This window comes from Mirounga leonina, unplaced genomic scaffold (assembly GCF_011800145.1).
Source record: "Mirounga leonina isolate KUSES-001 unplaced genomic scaffold, KU_Mleo_1.0 Mir_129, whole genome shotgun sequence".
Lineage (NCBI taxonomy): Eukaryota > Metazoa > Chordata > Mammalia > Carnivora > Phocidae > Mirounga > Mirounga leonina.
The window spans coordinates 51,752,122-51,775,740 of record NW_023270323.1 but is presented as its reverse complement, the minus strand read 5'-3'; the positions used below and the strand labels follow the sequence as shown (position 1 = coordinate 51,775,740).

General features: G+C 36.3%; 1 protein-coding gene and 1 pseudogene across 1 annotated transcript in view; one reads left to right on the top strand and one right to left on the bottom strand.

The window, feature by feature from the left end:
* Positions 1-23,619, bottom strand: part of ARAP2 (ArfGAP with RhoGAP domain, ankyrin repeat and PH domain 2) — a 183,984-nt gene that overhangs the window by 82,327 nt on the left and 78,038 nt on the right. The window contains exons 14-19 of the mRNA XM_035005163.1: positions 20,866-21,040; positions 20,280-20,411; positions 10,242-10,386; positions 7,908-8,010; positions 6,960-7,158; positions 6,706-6,769 (exon numbers count right to left, since the gene is read on the bottom strand). Coding sequence (XP_034861054.1) covers positions 6,706-6,769; positions 6,960-7,158; positions 7,908-8,010; positions 10,242-10,386; positions 20,280-20,411; positions 20,866-21,040 — 818 coding nt within the window. The remainder of the gene's footprint in view (positions 1-6,705; positions 6,770-6,959; positions 7,159-7,907; positions 8,011-10,241; positions 10,387-20,279; positions 20,412-20,865; positions 21,041-23,619) is intronic.
* Positions 7,724-7,853, top strand: LOC118010995 (annotated as a pseudogene).

The window sequence follows — 23,619 nt, the reverse complement described above, 5'->3', positions numbered from 1 at the left end:
GAATTTGCAATTAAAACTGAATGCAGCCAGGCTTGGGAGCCATCAAGTGTATTATGCTTTACTATAGGTCAACCAATCTTAAAAAACAAACACACACCCACTAAAAACAAAACAAAACAAAATGCCAGTCTTTTCTGTTTCTGATAACATATCTGAGTTATTCATATTGTATTCATTATAACCAACAACGTTTCAGCAAAAGCTTAATAATAGGTGTCTTTGACAAATGGGCATGTAGCTCTAGAAAGTGAAGATTGTGAACAGAGCAGCTTATTCATCAGAAAAAGATATACAGAGTGTGCAGGCTAAAGTGCAGAAATAGTTTTCAAATTTTAAGAAGAGGATGTTTTGAACATTCTAGTTAAAGTGAATATATAACCTACTATCCAGGAAAATGTCTTTTGACCTCATGGTCCAAAACACTCACTAACAATAGATATTCAAAAACACTATTTTTTTCACACAAAGAAATCCTAACTAAGGCATAAAAGAAAAGCAAAATCTAAGTCCCAGTAATAGCACCAAACAGCACCAAATAGCATGCCAGAAACCCTAAAGTGTAATCAAGAAAGCTTTATTTTCCAAAATAATAATTTTTAAAGTATACAAAGAATACACATTAAAGCGACACCATCTGGAACACCTTCTGTTTAGAGCTTTTTAAAGCAAAAATGTTCTGTGTGTGCAAAATATTATTGTAATATTTTTCTGTCTAAAAACACTCATGCTATGCACATAGAGAAAATCACCATGAAGATTAAAATCTATATCTAAATAGTGACTATATTCAGTGGAGGATTATCAATTTTATGAACTTTTCCAGTTCAGGGGGTTCTTTCTCCTCCTTGGCTTTAAGAAATATTAATATATTTTAGCGGGCGCCTGGGTGGCTCAGTCGTTAAGCGTCTGCCTTCGGCTCAGGTCATGATCCCAGGATCCTGGGATGGAGCCCCGCATCGGGCTCCCTGCTCAGCGGGAAGCCTGCTTCTCCCTCCCACTCCCCCTGCTTGTGTTCCCTCTCTTGCTGTGTCTCTCTCTGTCAAATAAATAAATAAAATCTTAAAAAAAAAAGAAATATTAATATATTTTAGCACTTTAATCAAAGGTAGACAAGGTGAGGGAAAAGATGTGAAATTAATTTATTAAATTTATTTATGATTTGCAGTTCTGGTTCAAGGCATCACTAGCAAAAAGAAACAAAGGTTAAACTTAGAGCTGGTTGGTTTCTCTCTCTTCCAATTATTCACAATATCTCTATATGCCATCAACATGAGTAACTGGAAGTTGTTCTATTTCCTAAAGCCACAAGTTTATCTGTCATTGACAAGTCTAACAGTCTACTTTAGCTTACAGTCATTATTTCCCAGGAGGCTAAGAGATGAAAAAAGAGATGAAAAAGAGGGCAATGCAGTGAAATTCTCTTCTTTTGATATGGTATTAAAACAGCTCATTAAGCAATCACAGCTATAATTAACTGGCCTTGTTTGAGTACCGAGAGAGGAGCACACATTCCCTATCTCGGTAAATGATACAACCATCGTAAAGTCACCCAGGCCAAAAAAGCTCAGGAGTCGTCCTCATCTTCTAGTTTACAAAGCAACTGAAAACCATCAGACTGGGTATCTTTCTCAACATTCCACCCACGAGATCTAGAAAGTTTCCAACATCCAAAACCATCCATCAATTCCTCTTTTCTTCTGGTTACAATCGAGGGACTTTGCTCTCTTCTTGTCCTCTCTCTTATACCTTCAGTATCTCCCTTTTTGTGTCTCCTTCCATCAGAATTTAAACTTGCACAAGTTCAAACCATCTAAAACAAACTGCACACACATACCCTTCCTGGGACAAATCCCTTCTACCTCGAGAATCCTATTAACCTCCAGACATCCCTGCAAACTCGTCACCAGCTGTTTCAAGTTACTCAATTCCCAGGCTTAATCTAATCCAGTTTCTGCTTTATCACTCTGCTCGCTTCAAAGTCACCAGATGGACTCCGCATCAATTATCCCAGGAAGTATCTGCCCTCATCAGGCAGCACCTAACAGTTCTGACTGTTCCTGCCTTCTTGTAATACTCTCTCTCCCTGGGTTTTATAACCCCACTCTTGCTTTCTTGCCTCACTTTCTGGATAAACTAGCTTAACAACTCAAGGCAGCTACTCCGTCCTGACAATTATCTGGCCTCTAAAATGATGTGTATTCATCAAGGCTCCAACACACTAATTCTTCCCTTCTTACTCTATAGACTCTTCCTAAGTGACTTCCTGTCCTTCCTTCTATATATGGGTAACTCCAAAACCTGTAACTCCACCCCATTAACCTTTACATGAACTCCAGATCTATAAATACAACTTCCTCCTAGCACTTTGTCCTTAGGTGTTTATAAGCAACTCATGTTCAACACATCTAAAATCAAACTCCTTATTTCCCAAGCTCCCTCTCAAACCTGCTCTCTTACCATTATTCCCTATTTGAAGCTGATTTATTCACATAACACATACATACATAAATACACACACATATATACATACACATGTGTGTCTATGTATATAAATACATAGATATATAAATATGAGAGCCTACTTTGCCCCACACAAGGTGCCATTGCCAGTACATGTTCTGTCAGGGTTTATCATCTAGTGCACTCATAATCTCCCAGGCACATTCTTAACTATTCACACTTCTGACCTCCCTTCTTTCTGCTCTCTCTTTAATTAGGTAAGAATTATATGGAGATATATATTTTTTTCTAACAAAATATTTTCTAACAAAATGATTTTTTTCTCATAAAATGCCAAAATTTTAAATTGATAACTTATATCGTTTATCCAGGATCCTGGTACATTTGTTGACTTAATTCTTGAGAATGACTTGGTGTCGGTAAGTTAAACTTAATTCTTGTTTTATTTTTTTAAAGATTTTATTTCTTTTTTTATGACAGAGAGAAAGAGGGAGAGAGAGAGAGAGAGAGCACAAGCAGGGGGAGCAGCAAGCAGAGGGAGAGGGAGAAGCACTCTCCCCACTGAGCAGAGAGCCCGATGCAGGACTCGATCCGCAGGACTCGATCCGAGGACCTGGGCTTAACTGACTGAGCCACCCAGGTGTCCCTTAATTCTTGTTTCAAAAACGAAAGAATCTTTAGGTTGTTAAGTTACAAATTGACCTCACTTGATTTCAAAATGGATTTGTGAAAATTTATAATAAAAGAAAATCTTGTTTAGAATGGAGTCAAGAGGCCAGAAGGGGGAGCTCTCAAGCACAACCACTAGTTAGTTAATTGCAGACCCAACAGGAAGGGAATCTTGGAAGTCCATACTACAAATACTTCTTTACCACTCAGGCAGGAGGAAGAAAGGCTTCTCCTTCCCAGCAATTGCCCAGCCAGTGAGAAACCGTCACAACTCAGCCAATGAAGAGCCACTATAAATTGCCAGTTTTACTCCACAAGACTTTTGGTTTATAAAAGCCCCCCACAAGTTCCCAAAGACTACTCTTTTTCTTTTGTTCTCCAGACTTGCCTATGCTTTCATTGCAGCGTGCTTGTCCTAATTGCAATTCTCTGTTCCCAAATAAACCCCTTGTTGCTGGTGAAATTTACCTTAGAGGTACGAGATTATCCTCCTCAACATCACATAGGCACTAGAAGGCTGTTAAAGTGCTTGAAACAGTGCCTGATACAGTGAGTTCTATACACATTCTCATCATTGTATTCTTGTTATGGTCAGAACATCACTGATTTGGAGAACACAGCAAAAGCAAGGAAAAGCAGGATGTAAGCATGTGATAAATAGTCGTTTTCAAATGGTACATTTTGTATGGTAGCTGTTCAAACAGATTTAGGAAAATAACCTGGTTATATATTTGTCCCTGTAGGTCTCTGACACATTCCCTGTGCTTCACTTTAGTAAAAATGCTTGCAACATGACTTGTTAATAACACATGTAGATAAAATTTTTGAAATTATCAAAAACACTATTAAAGCAGCTCTGACCATTATTTTGCAATTCCATCAGTTTTCAACTATTCTATGAACTCGGAGTGTATCTGAGTTCACCTACTGATGGCTGTAGTCCAGTGAAAAGGTCAAGATGTTACAAAATAACAACACATTTTGTCTTCTGGCTTCCCTATTTTGCATTCATGAGTGAGTGCACTGCATGCAATAAGCATTAAATAAAAAGTCATCAAATTGATTAGAATAATTCCAACCCCTGTTTGCTACATTTTATTCCATGTTTGCAACATTTTAATTAAAACCAATGTATCACTGGTCAAATCCTTCTTAGCCTGAAAATGGTAAAAACAAAACAAAACAAAAAAACACTTTGGCTATAGTAACCTGATAATATAAATGATAAATGCAATAAATTTAACAAGTTGCTGTTGGTTTATTTGTTTAAAAACATAAATTCTGGGAGTTCAGACTCCAAGTCTGTACTGCTGACCAACTTTTTTCCTGCCATTATGGTAGGAGGCCAACAGGCATTCCATAAATATGAATAGATGACTGTAAAAACTGCATTCTGCTAGTACTTTAACGATATAAAACTATCTCAACATAATGCTATCTCATTGTTACTTGTGAACATATAATGAACAGTACTCTGAAAGTACAGTGTAACCATCACCTGGTACCAAAAATCGGAATCTCAAGTATCATGAATCATTATAATCCCAGAAATAAACAAGTAAAAACACAGAATACTAATTATGCCTGTAAATTAAAAGACACCCTCTGACATAAATATCTAATCCGCAATATGCTTGCTGTCTAAAGCTGTTGATGTCCTCCCATGAAACTGAAGAAAAGACAGGTTAGACAACTGTTGAAAGTCATTATTCATATCACCAGCAAAGAAAATAACCAAAGGGAAAGCTAATTTAGCTGTATTTTTATATAATAGATGTTTTTGCAAATTATCTTGTACTCTTGTAGAGCTAAACATACTATATCACTATAATTAAGGAACGATAAAAAATAGAAAGAAAAAGTTTGTTCAAGAGGCTATACCTAAATGTTGTGATATGACCCTTAGCTGCTCCTTCCTAGGCTCTCTTTCTGGATCATCCCCCTCTTCTTGATCTCTAATTATTGGAGTCCCAGGGGCTCATCTTCAAGTCTGTTTTCTGTCTATAATCTTCGTCTAGGTGAATCCATCCAGTTCGTTGGCTAAATTAACATCAGTGTGCTGATGACTCTCAAATCTCTATCTCCAGTTGCAACCTCTCCACTTAATTCCAGACTTGTATATCCACATGTCCACTCACCAACTCCACTTCGCTGTCAAATAGACATCTCAAGGTTACCATTTTCAATACCAAATTCTTGATCTACTACCCTAAACTTACTAATATCCTAATTCTACTGTCCTGTATTTGTTATCTGGAAAAAAAGAACATTATCATTAATGTACTTGCTCAGGCCAAAATCTTGGGGTAACCCTTAACTCTTACACTCACCTGATCCATCAACAAACCCTCTGGCCTCTGCCTTCACAATGGCTCCAATCACTCAACACTGTTTTACTATGTCTGCCATCCCTTGCCCGGCCTCTGTAACAGCATCCTAACTGGACACTCATTTTCACTCTTGTACCCCAAAGGCTTATTCATCTGGAGTCAGAGTAGTCCTTTAAACACCGAAGTCAGATCATTCCACTTCCTGACTCTCAAAATGAGCAGCTTCCCATCAGGCTTAGAATAAAATTCACATCTTTACATATTATTACCTGTAGGGCTCTATATGATAAGGCCCAGAGGTCTCTGAAATAATTTCTTTCCACCCTCAAACTCATTCGAATCTCCCAACCAACAGCAGCTCGCCTGCAGATCGTGAACATGCTAAATACAGCACACTGTTAGGGTCTTCAAAATATCCTTAACCTTATACCTGGAACACTCTATTCAGACGGTTCCATGGTTTGCTTCTTCACCTTAGGCACATCTCTAATCAAAGATACCCTCTCTTACCACCCTATCTAAAACAGAATACCGCTCCATCAGGCTCTCTCTCTTCACCTTATTCTTCTTCAAGCATTTAAAATTGATGGACATGATACTATGTAACTATTTTTTTGTCTGTGTATATTCTGTTTCTACCACTAATGCACATGTTTCATGAGGGCATAAACCATGTCCAAAAACACATGGACATTTTTCCCAGAATCTTGTGTAAAATTTTTATTTTACATACAAACTGTATGCCCAATACCTATAACAGCATCTGGTACAAAGCAGTGTTTAATATTTGTTGAAAAAGTGAATAAATTCAAGAAATCAAATTTTATTTTTACATGACTCACATGCATAGGTAATTCAGGATATTATTTATATTTATCGTATACCTACACTGAAAACATATTTATACAACTGCCAAAGTGCTTCCAAATATTTAAATGTGAATGTCCCAAAGGAATCTAAGTCTACAGAGAAGTATAATAATTGATCACACTGATGACAAATGTAACATTGATCACCCATACAAATATAAAAATATGCAAGCTTTATTGGTGTATTCTTTCTATTGAAGAGTGAGAGTGTGTTTGTGTGTGTGTGTGTGTGTACATGTATAGACATACATATACACACACTTCAGAAAACTTCCAACAGGCTATAAAATAGTGGCTTCTCCCTCAAAGAAGATAACCAAAACACCCTACTCCCTAGAATTATTGCAATAAAGAGTAAAAAGCAAAAATGCACTTACCTCCCTTTTTCTACCAAGAGCAAGACATCCATTTTTTCCCCATTTTGAACCACTGTGCTGATTGCTGGAGAAAAAGGAGAAAAGCATGAATCCATCATTTAAAACAAGACACCAAATACCCATAAAGACACAATTATTAATACTTAGTCATGTTTGGAAATAAGGCGTCATAATTTTATGTAAAAGCTACTATTATCATATGCTATAAAGAATCACATCCAAAATATAAGATGAAAGAGGAAAAAAAATCTTACTTAGCTCCTGCAGTCTTCTTAAGTGCATTCTATCTTCCTGAACTTCTTGCACTTGAAGACAAAAACGCAAACTAGACTTTTCCATAGAAAACCAGCCTTTTCTCCACTGGTCCAGGGCATGGCAGTCTTTGTAGTAGAGTTGACCAATCAAATCATAGTCAGCTTCTGTTAAGTTTTCAGCAACAAAGGGAACAAAATGCTGTTAAAACAAATACAGAAAAGTAATAAAGACAGTGCAAATAGGAAATCCCTTCCCTACCTACGGACTCGAGGGAAGGTAGAAAAACAAAAATAGTTTCTCTACCTTAAAAATTTAGAAGTAACCCAAATTTCAAAACAATTATTTAAACTTGCTATCAGTCTTAAAACTGCACAGCTATAACGCATTTTCAAATGGCAGCGTCTTAAACCACTTTTTTTGATATATATAGAATTGAAATGGGAAGACATCATCTATGCTAATTTGTGGCATTTTTCAAAACGTTTGTCTCCATTTGTATCTTTCACTGAATCTGTTCCTTTCCCCTTTGTGTGTACCATGAATAACACATCTACCTATGAAGAGACATACATAGAAATGACTTCACAATAGTGAAAAGATCTTAATCATCACAACATGGCTGAATTTGAAGAATGACTCCTCCAAGGTCCTACATTATTTCTTTTTTTGTTGTTGTTTCTCAGCTTAAGGTTCTAGGATGGAAACTCTTAATCTCTTTTGACTATAACCTTTGAAAACTTAATGAAGTATGGACATTTTTTTTAGCTTTGCGCAGTGGCACTATTGTAGCCAATGAGGTTCATCTGAGGCGCGATTATTGCTAATTGAAGTATGGACATTTTTCCCAGAATCTTGTGTAAAATTTTTATGGATCTCTGAAGCTCAACCATAGATCTCAAGTTAAGAATATTCTCTGGACTTAGGGTAAATATGCAATATTTAAATACCTTGGCTATTGCCTCTGTCCATTTTCTTTGAGCTTGAGATGTTTCAGCTCCAAATAAAAACGCACGTTCTGAGGGTAAATAGATCTCAAAGGCAAAGATGGGCCTGTAGCACACATGAATAAAAAGATACCACTGTTTCTGTTTGGCTCTTATGGAAACAAATAACACAAAAATCAAGTTTTTAATTAAATTCCCTTTGAAAATTGGATAATGCTTTGAAATCTATCATATTTTCCCAACAATTTATATTTTAATTCATTTGAATAAATGGAATACACTGGATCAGACAAAAGGAATATTCTTCTGATTACTTAATCACTCTACTGCATGACTGTGTTAATGCCCTGGACATTCATTAGTTGACTGATGTGGCAAAGGGCTCTCTTTGGTCTCCTCTTCCCTCTCAGACCAGGCCATCTTGACACTCTGTTTAAAGCAAACACTGTCCAACCATTCCGTAATCAGCCCTCTTCCTGTCTTACTTCACAAATCTTCCACCCATTATCTCATCTTATCCCAAACTTTTATTTCCTTACTGCAGATAAAATTAGAGTAACATCCCAGGTCCTGAATTCTTCCCTGGGGACCTCATCCACAGCTCCAGCTATTTCCTGGAATGTGTGAAGTACGTTGCCGCTGTTACCTAAAAAAATCTCAAAATACCCTATAGAGTCATCTTTCTTCTTCCTCTTTTTTTACCCCATACTGCTTATATTTGCCTCATGTTTCAATTTAGAGGCATCACCATCTACTTTATCAACAAGCTCAAAATCCTGGGGTTTAATTTCTTCTTTTTTTTTAAGATTTTATTTATTTGACAGAGAGAGAGACAGCAAGAGAGGGAACACAAGCAAGGGCAGAGGGAGAGGGAGAAGCAGGCTTCCCACAGAGCAGGGAGCCTGATGTGGGGCTCCATTCCAGGACCCTGGGATCATGACCTGAGCCGAAGGCAGATGCTTAACCGACTGAGCCACCCAGGCGCCCCTAATTTCTTCTTCTTAACAGCAGCTCTTCATCCAGTCAAGAGAGTATTTCTTACTAGTTCAATCATAAAATTCTCTCAACTCACTGTTTTTTGTTTTTCTCTTTTTAACGATCTCTTCCTCTAGGTAAACTCTCAGTAATTGTGGTCTCTCTTCCTCCCATCTCTCTCTCACCACTTCAGCCAGCTTTCTTCCTCAAATACAAATCTATGTAACTCCTCACTGCCTACATTACTGAGTCTAAACTCTATAAAGTGCTATTTAAGGAGACTCAGAGGATGGCTGCGATAGTTATTTTTAACCTTATTTCACTGTAGATGGTTTCTCCTGCATGTCTACTTGTATCAGGAACATTCTATCAAGAACGTTTTATTTCTGAATGATTACATGCTGACATAAACTAATATTATTTTAAATTATATTTTATTTACTAAGTAAGCAACTGAATACTAGGAATGCATTTATTTTAATATTCCACAGTAAGCCACATTAATTATTCATTTGGAATAAAAGCACTATTAAAATTAAAACAAAAACAAAATCACTAATGATCAGTTTTGTTGATTTACTAAAAAACAAAGTCACTTTAACTAGGATATACTAGTCATGGTATACTAATGATACTATGGTACATGTAATTTTACGTAAATGGCAAAGTTTTGCAAATCTCTTTCCATTCTCATAAAATTTATATTCAAATGTTTCTATAAAACTGATTTATGCAGACTTTAATATTTATAGTTTTTCATTAATTACATTACAAAATGTAACTTTCATACCAAGTATATTAGATGGTTTGGTTTTAAAAGTCCTCACAAAAAATTTATTAAACCATTCTTTGAGCCAACTATATTAAATAAATAATGCTTACTCTTTTAATTGCAACTTTTTTGAGACCATTAAAATGCTAAAGTGAATCTTTAGGGAATTTAGCATTTCAATATGGTATAAAATACTTTTAGTTTTTTATTTTAATGGAAATAAGTCATTACTGAATATTTTCCTTTGAATAATGCATTAAATGAATGCATAAATTTTGCTATTAGTCCACCATTTTAAATGAGTAAATTATAAAAATTTTAGGACTACATGTTCTAGAATGGAATGCTATAAATTTATTAAAGATTAGATGCAAATACATTAGCCTTTCATAGTACCTGGTATAATATTTTAATTTTTCTACTTTTTAGCAAATGCCCTAAGGAACTTTCAGAAGCTGCAAAATGATCAGGGTTCAAGAAACTATTAAACTCTTCCACAATAAGCAAATGAAGAATTAACAAATCTCTTATTATCTGGTATGATAAATATCAGGAAATATTCTTCACCTCCTACCTAACAGTAGACCTACCCGGTATTTAAATAGAAGTCCTCTTTGTGTACAGCCAGACAGATAACTTCATTGATGTTAATGGTGCCATTAGGTGTGGTAGACTTATCATTTTCATAATAACTCAAGAAGCCTCCTTCCAAAACACACCACTTTTTATTTGTCTCTAGGAATTTAAAACAAATAATGTATCATAATTACAGCGCATTTTTAAAAAACAAATGGTTTAAATAATAACTGGATTCAAATTTATTAATTTCCTATTTTGTGTAAAGAGTACGTTATTGCTGTATGGGATATACAGTTGTCATTCTCTCTGCTCTTAAAAAATGTACAATCTAGTAACAAGGAAAGTACAAAAAATAACTGTGACATTGACGACCAGAAACGCAGACAGATCCATAAGAGACTGCTGCAAAACAACTCCGAAACAGCAAGGACTGATGTCTACAGAGTATTCAGAGGAAAACATGTAGTGTAAAAAGTAAGACTGTGGTTGATGTTAGGTAGGTATGCAAAAGAACAAAGGGGCCATAACCTGCAGTGCCCCTAATGCCCTGGTTAGGGAATTTAAAATTCAAATTGTAAGGGGTCTTACACTGCAGGCCAAATCCATATCATCACCTGTTTTTATAAATAAAGTTTTATTAAAACACAGCCACATGTATTCACTTATGGATTATCTGTGGCTGTGTAGGCACTGTCTGGAGACAGAGGTATGGTGCCATTCTAGAAACAAAGTGGTTACAGGACATTCTACAGACTCCTAGTTAACTGCCCACATTTACATACAAAATGAAGCCAGTGATAACCAAGCCCCAAACCCCAACACTCTCAGCAAGAGATGGAATCTTCTGACAACTGATCCCAAACATTTAAAAGAAAGCTTCCAACATAAAAGACAGAGACCAAAACGAAAATAATAATTTTTTTAAACTATAAGTAATATCAGATTGTCAAGGGAAGATACCGTAGGCATAAAACAAGAACAAATGTTCTAAAAAAGGAAATTAAGAACACAAAAAATACATTTTGATAATTTAAAATGGAATCATGAATTTTAAAAATTAAAAAATAAAAAAACGAGAGAGAAAGCTTAGAAAAGAAACTCTCCCAAAAGTAAGAGGGAGAAAAAAGTTAATACAATATGATGGAGATTTAAGATTATAGAAGTAATATAAGAAGTAATATTACTTCCAAGAAAAAAGATCAGATAAAAAGAATTTATCAAAGACAAAGAATAATGTCTAAAAATGGGGGAAAAAAACAAGGAACAAATACGTTTTCCATTTAAACTGTATTGTGCATGTGCACGTACTGCTTTGGTAAAATAAAAATTAGGAAAAAATTGCTTATAAAGATCACCAATTAGTGTGTTGCATCCAGATTAGGTTAAACACACACACACACACACACACACGAATTTGTGGTCAACTCAAAAGGCTTGGTTCCCTAACTGGCAATTCTCAGCAATCTCAAAGGCCTGGAAGCAAAAGCAGGGAAAATAGAAGAGATTGGCCGAGCTGGTTTTTTTTTTTAATGGGTAAAAAGAAACAAGCAATTTTGGAGAGTAGCAAGAATGCTTCTGAAATCACAATAGGGATCCAAATAAAGATGGAAGAGGGCTGAAGAACCAGAACTGGAAATGGTTCGGAGTTGATGAACAAGAATAACTGAAAGGGTCTAAGAACTACATGTAACAATAAGGCCTGACCACAACAATGTAACCATGGAGCGTTACTTTAAAGGTACAGAATGAGCCAAATTCTGCTAATGCATCAACTATGAGAATATCAGTTTGGAAGTAGAGTAATATATACAGGTTAACAGAACATCTGAGTCAATGCAGCCATGGGTATCAACAATAGTCCATACACATGGAAACGATATTGGGATAAATGGAACTTAAGCTAAAGAAGATTGTTATTGACAATGGAAATGGATATAGGGGGAGGAGAAGTTATTAATTGCTACAAATGAATTGAGACTTAATAGTGGAAATCAGAAACTACTTCCTAAAGGCTGTTCCCTTTTAATTTTGAAAATAAAATTCTGGGTCCTTTCTAAAAAGACACAATGCTTATTTGCTAGAGTGGAGTCTAATGAAAGACTGTGGGGCTGGGAAGAAAGCGTCATTTTGGAAACAGGTCTATTCAGGCTTGTTCTGCTACTAATGAATTCTGGAAATTATGTACAAATATAAAGCATGTATTTATCTACTTTGCTCTTCTAGTGGGTTTTACATTATTATACATTCCAAAAGTACCCATGTCACTCCTTGCATTTAGCTTTTTCCCAACTGAACCTTAGACAACAAAAATATAAATGCAAAAGAGTTCAAATGAAAAGGATGAACACCTTGTGATTATATAAAATGTCTTTGCATTGCCGTTACTAATCTTTATCACTTCTTTTTAATTCCGACTTTAAAAAACTAAAACAATGAGCTTTGCGAATTGAGCAAAAATCCCCCCACTAATCATCCCATATATTTCCTAGTGAAAGACACTAACATGAAACTTAAATTCCGAAACATGTTATTTTCTACAAGTTTTAATGATGTAATTCAAGGTCTATAGTTTGCCAAATAACTCTCTGAATAAGTGAGATAAAAACATTAAACTCAATTTTTTTAAAAAAAGGAAAGCTAGGAAGCAGAAACTATTTGGAATTTTCAGTCTCTTGAGATAAAAAATAATTATTTTGAATTATCATCTTGCCATCCTATTTGTGGACTCTAGAAACTGTACAGACTCTCAAATTGTAAGTTATTGCCAAGAATTAAATTATACAAGCAATCCATAATGTTGCATTTAAAATATACATTAGATCTACAGATATTAAGACTAATAAATAAGGTTTATACATACAGATGTAATGAATAAAATCTGTACATCAGATAATTACTTGATTTTGATCACTATAGCATGGTTATTTCAGGGAAAGTCCTTCTTTTTAAGAAATACACAATGGATTACTTAAGGGTAAAATAAGGTAAAAGTCTGCAACTTACTTTTAAGTAATTCTAAAAATATATACACACATATACCTGTTTGTGTGTACATATGCACACATACACAGGAAGAAAGAGGATAAACTGAATGTAAGATATTAATATTTGGGAAGTCTGGGTAAAGGGTATACGAGAATTCTTCATACCATACTTACAACTTTTCTGTAAGTCTGAAATCATGATAACACAATTAAAAACAAAAAGTTAAAAGAAACTTTAGGTTACCCTACTCTTTAAAATTCCCTTTATCACAGGGTGGTAAAGAAGAAAGAAAACAAGATGAGGTGTTTAGCCTCAAAAACCATCAAGAGGAGAAACACTTAAAAGGCCAAAATCCTAAGAGCTTAGGATCACTGTATTCCAAGTAACTGCCAAATGAAAAGCTGAATCAGAAATGGCAGAGGAAAACAGCACAAGGAATTTCCTGATGGGTACTGGGAAAGAATGCTCACAGAGACCCAATCAATGACTACTGGAATGTGATATACTGAACATCCAGGACTCCCAAATCCTCAGTCATAGTGTGTACTCTGCACGGTTATATGAAAATCATGAAAGGCCATAATTTTTAAGTGAATATTTACTGTAGACTTCTGAGATATAACACAAGGAAAAGTCAAAGTACCAACCAACTGGAGTTATGAAACAACTTCAAAACAACGTACTCAGATGAAGAGGATAATCCTCATAAAGAATAATGCAAAAAAATGCACATTTACTGAGTACATAGATAATGACTTGCACAGTTAGGAATCCCACCCCCTGTTCTCAAACATTTTGCAGTCCAATCCAAGAGGAGATGTGTCTGGAATAATAACCATGGTGGGGGCAGGGGTGCCTTTAGGGGTTGGAAGCACTCATGGAAGGAAGCCATCCTCAGACTAGAATGATAAACCATTTCACAGAAAAACACAGCTTTCAAAATAGTTATTTATAACTGAAAAGACACTAAAGTAGTGAAAAATACATTTTGAGCTATAACCACTCCATAATTCTGGGAAAAAACACGGTGAGAAAAGTCAAGGAAAGGGGAAACTGCCAAAAATCGATTTGGCCAGAGAACCAGATTACACATGAAGTTAGCAAATAGGAAAGAAGATCACAGACCCAACAGCAGAGGCCAGGCCCCAGGAGTCTTATGTGACAGGTGTTCAGGAGTTTGTGCCTTTCTTGGCAGACAAGTTGGGAGTCGTTGGAAGGTCTTAAACAAAAAGTGCCAAATGCATGATGCATAAAATAAATGTAAATGCAGAATCTAATTGTGTAAATTCTAATGGGAAACAAATGACAGATCCTTTAAAAAGGTGAGTACAAACTCACTTACGGTTAGAAATATGAGCTTGAGGGGATTTAGTCCTATAGCATTATCATCACTATAACCCTTGATTTGCCTTTTTTTTTTTTTGGTAAGTGGAAATGGGCCAGAAGTGGTCAGACAAGGCAGGCATAGATATCACCTTTGAGTATTTATAATAACAAAGCTGTGATAGGAAACCTTGGCATTCCTATTCATTTGGGAAGCAAGGAAGAGCTTATGTCAGATTCCATTGGTCTGCTTAGCCCAATTCAGATATGCTCTCCCAACTCTGATTTTGAGAACACATACTCTGCTACAGAGGAAGCCTTACTGTTAACCAATTACCAGAAGATGTCCACCAGAAATAAAACTGGGGCCACAGAGGGCAACTCTCAGGACACAAGCTATTTGTTTGACAAGAGCTGGTATGTATGGTGGTTGGAGTGGCTGGAGAGGTTGTTCATTCTTTCTATTCAATCTTGATATTTAGATCAGGGAAGAAAAACATTACTGGAATTTGTTCAAACACAAGAAAGGGCTCCAGTGGCGAGCTACTGGAATACTATGCAATGACATGGATGCTACTGTTGGGAACACTGGCTATCAGCTACCACCTGGAGGATACGCCTAAACTCAGAGAATAACAGGAAATCAGAAACAGCTATGACTACAGATAGACCCCCTGCTGCTGCTTCTGCTTCTCATCCCCTCATCATCGTATTTACGTGCCACGCACTCTTCTACACATCTTATAAACATCAACTCACTGAATCCTCAGAAAAACCCTACTAGGTCAGTTCTACCACACATCCCTCCCTTGTACCCCGTCCACAGGCACAGAACGGTTACCTGACTTCTCCAACATCACACAAGTACTTAGAAACCAGGGCGGAGAGTAGAACCCAGGCGGCCAAGTCTGGGAACCGAGCCTCTTGACCACTTACCGATACTGCCTCTCTGCGCCTGTTACACATTTGAAGCATGTATGTCCATTTTTAAAACATATTAGAGAGAGTAGAGGTCATGGCTTTTTTTTTTTTTAAGATTTTATTTATTTATTTGACAGAGAGAGAGATCACAAGCGGGGGTGAGGGAGGGCAGAAGGAGTGGGAGAAGCTGGCTCCCCGCTGAACAGAGAGCCCGATGCGGGGCTCCATCCCAGGACCCTGGGACCATGACCTGAGCCGAAGGCAGACGCTTAACCAACTGAGCCACCCAGGCACCCCGAGGCCATAGCTTCTAATACACATGTGCACAGTAACTCCAAGACAGTGAAGGCAAACTATTATTTTTTGAAACCATGAAGTTGTTTCCTGATGAAGGATTTCCTAAACTGATGGTATTCAGCATTCACTGAAAACAGGAATACACACAAGGAATTCTTTTCATTTAAAATAAATGTGGTTTAGCCTCGAACATTTTAAGACTACACAAGCTAGGCATTGATAGAACAAAAGATCTTAAAAATTCCTCAATGCTAATTTATGAAATTAAATATAAACAGACGATATAGAGTTTCTAGCAAAGCATATCAACCACTTTCTTTTTAAAAATCAAACACCGTGTCAACAAATCACGGTAAGACACCAAGGGGGAAAAAATATGGTTGAGGGTAGAAAACAGAAAACAAAACCAGGATGCTATTATCCAGCTCTATACTTAGGTTTAACACGAGCTATCAATCTTTCTTTGCATGAACACTAAATTGAGAAGAAAAAAAAGAAAAAGAAAAAGAAAAATACAGATCAGTCTTCATAACCTGAGGCTAGAAGAACTTCGAATCTCGAAAACCTGAACTGACAATTTGAAGCCTTTTGTAACTCTCTGAAGGGCTGCCTGCATTTTATTCTGACTTCTTCTTCCTGTTTAATCATTTCGCTCTCTGGCTGTCCTGACGAGCGCTGACGGCCAGTCAGAGGCAAAGGCAACAGACACACTTTCATCTCTAAATCTTTCCAAATAATTCATTTGTTTCCATAATGCTGGTGCTCAACAGGAGTTATACTGCTACAGCATCTTGAGAAACAACAACAACAAACAGAACTTTGTTTCTTGGTAGTTCGACTTTTTCTTCACTTTTAAGCAGACACTTTCTGAACTAAATGTTCTGCATCAGCAAATATGTAATTTTTTAATTGGAGTCTAGCTGACATACAATGTTATATTGCTTTTAGCTGTACAACATACCTGTCAGGTATTCAACAGTGATTTGATAATTCTATACACTGTGCAGTGCTCACCATGACGAGCATAGTCATCATCGGCCACTATTTGTCATTATACAAGATCATTACAATATTACTATCTTCCCTATGCTGTAGCTTTCATCCCCACGACTTAATTATTTCACAAGTGGAAGCCCGTACCTTTTAATCCCCTTCACCTATTTTGCCCATCCTCCCCAACCCCCTCCCCTTTAGCAACCACTGGTTTGTTCTATTTATGATTCTGTTTCCGGTTTTCTTTATTTGTCCATTTGTTTTGCTTTTTAGATTCCATTATAAGTGAATTCATACAGTATTTGACTTATTGTACTTAGCATAATACTCTCTAGGTCCATCCATAGTGTCCCAAATGGCAAGATACCATTCTTTTTTATAGCTGAGTAATACTCCATTGTAATATATATATACACCATGTCTTCTTTATCTATTCTTCTATGGATAGACATTTAGGTTGCTTCTGTAACTCAGCTACTGTAAAAAATGCTGCATATACCTTTTTGAATTAGTGTGTTTGCTTTCTTTGGGTAAACACCCGGCGGTGCAATCATCAGATCGTATGGTGTTCCTATTTTTCATTTTCTGAGGAGCCTCCATACTGTGTTCCACAGTGCTTGCCTCAGTGTACATTCCTACCAACAGCACATAAGGGTTCTCCACATCTTTGCCAACATCTGCTTCTTGTCTTTTAGGTCCTTGCCATACTGATAGGTATAAGATGGTTTTGATTTGCACTTCCCTAATGATTAGTGATGTTGAGCATCTTTTCACGTGTCTGTTGACCCACAACTATATCTTTTTAGGCGCAAGTCAAAAACAAAATATTAACAAGTCTCTTGCCCTTTTACACCAGTAATAACTTGATAAGAGAAATGGTCACTTATTCAACAAATATTTACACATGACTACTGTTGTGCTGACACTATTTTAGGCACCAAAGATTTGATAATCTTGAATAAGCCAGCAAATGCTCATGTCTCATTGAGCTTTCACGAGAGAGAGAGAGAGAAACCAATAAAGGAGGGACCATTTTCATGCAATAAATGCTATGATGGAAATAAGAACCCCATGAAAGGAAAGAGCTACCAGTAACAGCATACCACAGTAGCACTAAACTGATGCCTGAAAAATGAGAAAAAAGCCAAACCGGGGGAAGTGCCCTCCTGGCAAAATGAACAGCAATTGTACAAGTCCAAAAGAGCAGAAAAGAACATGACATGTTGCAGAAACGGAGAGGAAAACAGTGGGGCCAGGCCTGTGAGTACAGGAAGGAATATGTGAGATGAAGAGGGAAGGGACAGGAGGTTCTCTTCGGTCACACTAAGGAACAGGGATATATTCTGTCATGGGAAACTGATGAATATACTCAAAGAATGAAAATACAAGATCTGATTTACATTTTTAATGATCATTAAATCTGCTTTTGGAGAACGATTTGGAAGGAAGGTAGGTTAGTTATTGGGAGGCAAATTAAGGGGGGTGTTGCAGCCCAGGTAGGACGTAATGGTGGCTGGGCTAGGATTCTATTAGTTAAGTTGGAGAGGAGCCAACTGATTCAAGATCTATTTTGAGTTTGAAATGATAGAAGTTGCTGACAAACTGGACGGAAGAAATGAAGACCATCAAAGAATACATTACCAGGAGATTTTTTCCAATGAAATCATTTCTGTTGTGCTACACAGCCAAAGTGCAAAAGCTTAATTTCATATTACTTAAAACAGGATGTTCCAAAATGAAAAAACATCCCCAATTAAATTACAAAGAATGCACTAGTTTTTAATTTTGGAAATAAAATTTAACAAAAAAGATCCATAGCTAATTTATAAAAGATAAAAGGAAAGAATGATTTAGTTACAAGTTTAAAACATAATTTATTCCCCGAGTGATTAAGAAAAGCAATCTTCAAGGAAATATTAAAACAAACTGTTAAGTCTATAAATATTATAAGCACAATGTTTTTTATTTTTGCCAAAAAATAAATGAAAGCTTATTTTTAGCCGCAAAGTGCTTATGATACACTTTAGTTTTAGAAAGAAAATCTCATATTTCAAATTCCCTATCTCATCTTTTTATAAGTGATTTGAAGGGTGGGTCTAAGATCTCCTACTATTCAGAAGAAATATTTTAGAAAACTTGTAAACTTATTTACAAGTGCATTAACTGCCTAGAATTATTTTAATAATTACTATAGCCAATTCACAGATTATTCAGGTACTCCCTCCCCATTTCTGACCAGTTTCTGACTACCTAAGGGTTAAATACTGAAGAGCAATAGAAGATTTCGAGAAGATCTCTATAAAATTTGTCATTTTTATTAGTTTGAGTGGAGGAAGACATTTAATAACCAATTGCTGAAAGAACCAAAAACATCCAAATTCAAAATGCCACCCAGCATAACACTTTGACCAAGGCCAAAGTGTTACGTAACAATAACAATTATAACACAAATCAGATGTAAAATTCTGTTTCATGCTGAGCTCCTCCATTTTTCATTATGATGATTACAATTAATGTACACAAAGTATCTAAAGCAATGTTTTACACATAGTACCTGTTCACTAAAGGATAGCTACTATTTTCTGGAAAATCTAATAAAGTAGGGCTAATCCCAATATAATTCTACTTAGGGATATCATTTCTTTGGATATAAAGCATTTATACTGAAATAATCACTTTAAATGCACAAAGATCAGGATTAACACTCTAAAGTGAGTTTTTTTCATCCTATTGTTCCTTTGATAGAGTAGTACAGCTGGATTATACCACCTAGGGAATTAATACTAGGCTCCCGAGCCTCTAAACGCCCACCACCAATTGGCCTGTACAGCTTAATCTCTCTTAAAATTCTCTTTGTTCCATTAAGACAGATCTCATTATATTTTTCGGCCTATATCTCCCAAATTAGTTCATATGTATTGAACATGAGACCTGTGTCTTATTCATTTTTGTAATTCCTAATGCTTATTAGCACACGCTTGACACAAGGAGCTGGATGCAGAGATGGAGAAACACCTACCGTGACTGCTCAGATAATTCCCCAAACCGAGGAGAGGCGGTTGAATTAATTCCCATCATTTTTTTGAAACCATGCTTAAGCTGTATTCCACTCACACGCACGTACGCTTACAATCAGAACAAACCGAAAACTTGTCAGTTCTGCCTATGTGTTGACATTTATCTCTATTATCTCCCCAGTTAGGGTGTTTGTCCCTAATGGAAAGGGCTGAGTTTCACATTTCTTTGGAATAACCCTTAGATCCTGAAACAGAGTTGGTTGGCGGTAAAGAGACACCAGCGAATTCTGTTGAGAATTCACCAGCATTCCAACCCAGTGGTAAATCCCTGCTGCAGTGCATGAAATCGTGTCTGTGCCTTGAAGCATTTATAAATCCTCAAAAAATATTTCTCTATTGCGAGATCAAATCTAACATCGTAGGGGAAAAAAAATAAAAATTTAAACATAATTGTTTTGATAATGAAATAAAGTTTTGTCAGATAACAAAGTCGAAAAGAAGCTGAAAAGATACCTTCAAGCAGTTTTTTCTCTGAAGAGAGCTTAGAAGCAGCAGGAGCCTGATACAAAAAGTCACAGAGGAACGTGGACTGGGAGGACTCTTGACTTAATCCACCTTCAGAGTGAATGTCATGTTGAGGGAAATCTGGAAAAAAATACAGAAATAATACATTTGAAATCTAAAATGTAAATACTTTCCCTTTGCTTATGAATATGTAGGTGAGTTTTTAGCTAGAAGTTACTTCAAATTCACCACAGAATAAATACACAGGTATTTATCTCACGTCGCACAGAATTTGCAAATAAGCACTTGTTATGTTTATTATTCACATATGAAAATCAGAATTAATTTTGGTGAAAATGATTAGGTGGGATTAACTGTTTTAATCTTTGTAGGATTAAAGAAATATAAAAGATTTCCTAAACAATTTCCTTGAAACAAAAAAAAAACATGGTTTTAAGCATCTTCTATCTTTTCAATAATCACCCTTGTCTTCCTTCTGATGGTTTTCTTTATTTGAGAAATATGCAGATTTGTACTTCAGTCCTTTTGGAGACATATCGCAAGAGACCAGGCTAATGTAGGGACAGGGACTGACCGGAGAATTTGTTATGGTAGAGAAACTCCATCTGCAGACTTTGTCCAGCCTTCTTGGCCAGCAGGTAGGGGGTGCTGTGCACAGGGTCTCCAGTTGCACACATAACATCCGCTCCGCTGAACAGCAAAGCCATCGTTTCTAGAACATCTGGTTTCACAACAGCAGTGCACAGAGCCTGGTCATTAAAAGAAAACACACCTTTTAAGGGAAGGAAATAGAATTCTAGCTATTAAAATGCGTGAAAGTCTGCCAAACCATTTGTAAGATGAAGTGTGTATTTCTTTTTTAACCTAGAAAGCTAATAATAAGTATGCCCTGAATTAAGCACCAGGCTCAAAAGGTCTGCTTTGTATGAATTTAAATTACAACCTAAGCCCTCCAAGTTTTAATTCCTTGTTCTGTTGCTGTGATGTTCCAACCTTCCAATCCATCACAGTTGCTTAGGAAGACATTTTTTATGCTTATGTACTATGATAATGGCTGGATGCTCAGAAAATGCAAAACATGTAAAATGTAATAATGAAGTATCTGTTAAATGTTTTGTCATATAAATGTTGTATGTATGTATTTTTCAGCCTAATCAGATCTATATAATTTTTTAAAGTATTGTTGTGCTTTGGGAATTTGAAAGATGAGTGCAAAACAAATCCAGTATCTTTCCTTTTGTGTGGGGTATGGGTGGGGAGGAGGAATGGCAAGCAGGGGGTAATAGAACAACACTGACTTATGTTATACATCATCGTACAAACACTAGCAACTGCCAGAACCTAATTGTGTTGTTGTTGCTTTTGTTGTGACCTCGAAGAAATAAGCTGCCTTCACCTCTCTCCTCATCCTCTCTTTCTGCTTCCTCACTTTACTGGCTTCCCATGTGCTTCCAAACCCTGTGATTTCAGCACCCTGATTCTATCTGATTTTTTAGCCCCGGACTGACCCTTTCACCTCCTCCTTGACATGCTGCACCCAGATAGATCACTGGTTAATTTACCCTCTACAATGCAACTTCAGAATAACTGCTCATTAAATATCCCAATAGGCAGCTCAGAGTGGACAGCCAAGAAGTCCCACGATGCATTCACAGTTCCAGTCCTGCACGGTTAACTGTTAAAAAATGTACTTACCTTTCCTACCATGGTCTAGCTGACCTACAGAATTTCCTTTGCATCGGAATCAAACAGCGCAACCTATACCTGACTTTGTACCAATTTGCTAGGTGATCGTAGGCAATCCCTTCACCTGCCTGAGTCTTAGTTTATCTCATCTGCAACATCAGGGTGTTGAAAAAGATACCAGCTAACATCCCGTCCACTGCAATAGCCTTTGACTGCCCTCCCACATTTAATCACACGTATTTCCTCTTATTCTTCCATCTCCCCACTACCGTTTTCTTTCACAGCACAATGTATTTGTTATGGTACATTTACTGGACTTCAGCCATTCACGGTTAGTCTCCCTTACTTGACTACAACTCTCATGAATAAAAGAAGCACATTTATGTTTTACTACAATTGTATCCCCAGAACCTAAAAAAGAACTCAGAACTTGTAAGTGTGCAATCAATATCCATCCACTATGAACACGGAATGGAAAAAAGGTAGTCTCTTCAACAAATAGTGTTGGGAAACTGGATATTCACATACAAAAAAATGAAATTGGAGCCTTATCTTACACCATTCACAAAAATGTACTCAAAAGAGATTAAAGACTTAAACATAAGACCTGATACCTTAAAATTCCTAGAAGAAAATACAAGAAAAAGTTCCTTGAAATTGGTCTTGACAGTGACTTCTTGGAGACGACACCAGAAGCACAAGCAACAAAAGAAAAAAAAATCAATAAGCGGGACTCTGTCAAACTAAAAAGCTGCTTCACATCTGAAGAAAAATCAACAAAATGAAAAGGCAAACCTATAGAATGGGAGTAAATATTTGCAAACCATACATTAGATAAGGAGTTAATATCTAAAGTATATAAAGAACTCACAAGCTCAAAAACATTCCGATTAAAAAACGGGCAGAGAAACTGAACAGACATTTTTCCAAGAAGAAATCCAAATGGTCAACAGTTACATGAAAAGATATTCAACATTATTAATCATCAGGGAAACCACAAGATTATCTCACACCTATTAGAATGGTATTAGATCTACAACCTCATGTCTATTAGAACATTATTCACAATAGCCAATATATGGAAACAACCTAAGTGTCCATCAAGAGATGAATGAATAAAGATGATATGGTACCAACACACACACACACACACACACACACACACACACACGAATACTATTCAGCCACGAGGCATAAGGAAATCCTGCCATTCGGGACATGGATGGAACCTGAAGGCATAATGTTCAATGAGATTAGCCAGAGAAAGATAAATACTACGTATCACTTATATGTAGAACCTAAAAAAGCCAAACTCATAGGAACACAGATTAGAATGTGGTTACCACGGGGTGTCTGGGGGGTGGGGAGATGTTTAAGGATACAAACTTACAACTAGAAGATAAATAAGTTCTGAAGATCTAATGAACAGCACAGTAGCTATAATCAATAGTACTGTATTATTTACCTCAAAACTGTTCAGAGACTAGACTTTAAATGTTCTTACTATAAAAAAGAAATGATAATTATGTGATATGATACAATAATTATGTGATATAGCTACAGTGGCAGTCATACCACAATATATAAATGTACCAAATCAACAGGTTGAATAAACTTATACAATGTTGTAGATGAATTATAT